General features: G+C 41.2%; 1 protein-coding gene across 1 annotated transcript; it reads left to right on the forward strand.

Annotated features, from left to right (window-relative positions):
• The first annotated feature begins 795 nt into the window (after positions 1-795).
• On the forward strand, positions 796-1,191 carry LOC121972348 (zinc finger AN1 domain-containing stress-associated protein 15-like). The gene has a single exon (XM_042524031.1). The coding sequence runs from the start codon at positions 796-798 to the stop codon at positions 1,189-1,191; it is 396 nt and encodes a 131-aa protein (XP_042379965.1).
• Positions 1,192-1,488: the final 297 nt, after the last annotated feature.

Genomic DNA, 1,488 nt, shown 5'->3' on the forward strand with positions numbered 1-1,488 from the left:
GTTGGTTAGCAGATTGAGGCACATACCAACCTCTGCTATTATTACACTACAACAAAAATGTTAAAAGACAACACCCCTACGACAACGGTTTTAAGAGAAAGTGTTGCGTATTTGTTGAAAGACAACGGGTTTTTACCAAAACCGTTGTCTTTGAACTCCCCATTAAATATAAAAGACAACAGTTTTGTGAAAACTGTTGTCATTGAGAGACTTCTTTTTAAAACGACAACATTTTTTACAACGGTTTTATAAACTGCTGTCTTTATCCGCGTTTTTAGGGGTTACAACAATAGTTTTGATAAAACCATTGTATTTGACTTTGGTCTTTTTTCCCCTCGCGCGCAGTTTTTGCTTTCCCTCTCTCTGAATATCTTTTCGGTGCCGTGTCTTCCCCTTCGCGTTGCCGAACCCTAGCCATATTTCTTTCCCTCTCCTCATACAATCTCTTCACGCCCTGTCGACCGACCGTCAACCTCCGCTGGATCTTCCTCCACGACGTGCGGTGTTCTCTCCTCTCATTTCTTGGTGAGCGGATTTCTGAGCTCGACAATGCCCTTTGATTGTACAAAGTTGTCCGCAGTCTCTCGATTTATTTGTGCCCCAGGTATAGTTTTTTTTATTTTTCTGATTTCCCGGAGAAAAATCTCAAATTTGTTCTATTTCAGCTCGTCGATCTCATCATCTCCCTACTTGTTGAGTCTGTTTGTTACCCTTGCAAAGATGGTTTCTTTTTCATTGAATTAATCAAAAGATTTTGTTGATTTTTGTTTCGATTTGGTCCTGGAATTGAAACAGATGGCAAGGGAAAGGTGTGATCTTAACAAGGAAGAAGCGAAGATTCTCAAACCTTCTTCCTCTTCCCCTTCTATTTTGTCGCAGCTTTCCCCTCAAGGATTTGAAGCTCTGGAGAGGCCTGAGAGATTCCAAGCACCTACTGTTCTGATTTCCTGCCCGCCGAAGACCGAGGAAGACTGTCCTCCATCCCCGACCATTCAGTCCATTAAGCGTTGCTTGATCTGCAGGAAAAGGGTGGGCTTGACCGGCTTCCGGTGCCGCTGTGGCGATCTCTTCTGCAAACTTCACCGGTACTCCGATTCCCATGGCTGCTCATTCGATTACAAGGCGGCTGGAAGAGAACAAATCGCCAAGGCCAATCCTCTCATAAGAGCTGCGAAGATCATTAAAATATGAGCGTTTCTTTTCCTGCTTTTACTCAACATTTCTTGAAGTTAACTGGGTCTAGCTACTTCATCTTGTAGTCTGATTGAATTGCATTGTCTCTGAATTTTTTTTAGAGATTTGTCCAACTTTATATGTGTCATCAGATACACGGACCCACGAGTGCTTGAGATACATGAAAGCACCTATTGTTTTTTTTTTCTCAAAATGACAACAAAAAAGATTGTATGTGATACATGAAAGAATAGCTATTTTTTATTGACTAATTTTGTTGTTAGTAACTATTTTGTTTGTTTTGGCATTTCAGTA

The sequence above is a fragment of the Zingiber officinale genome, chromosome 4A, assembly GCF_018446385.1.
Source record: "Zingiber officinale cultivar Zhangliang chromosome 4A, Zo_v1.1, whole genome shotgun sequence".
In the NCBI taxonomy this organism is placed as follows: Eukaryota; Viridiplantae; Streptophyta; class Magnoliopsida; order Zingiberales; family Zingiberaceae; genus Zingiber; species Zingiber officinale.

What these genes read in the sequence shown, in the direction of transcription:
- LOC121972348 (XM_042524031.1), top strand. Translation starts at nt 796, where the DNA reads ATGGCAAGGGAAAGGTGTGATCTTAACAAGGAAGAAGCGAAGATTCTC.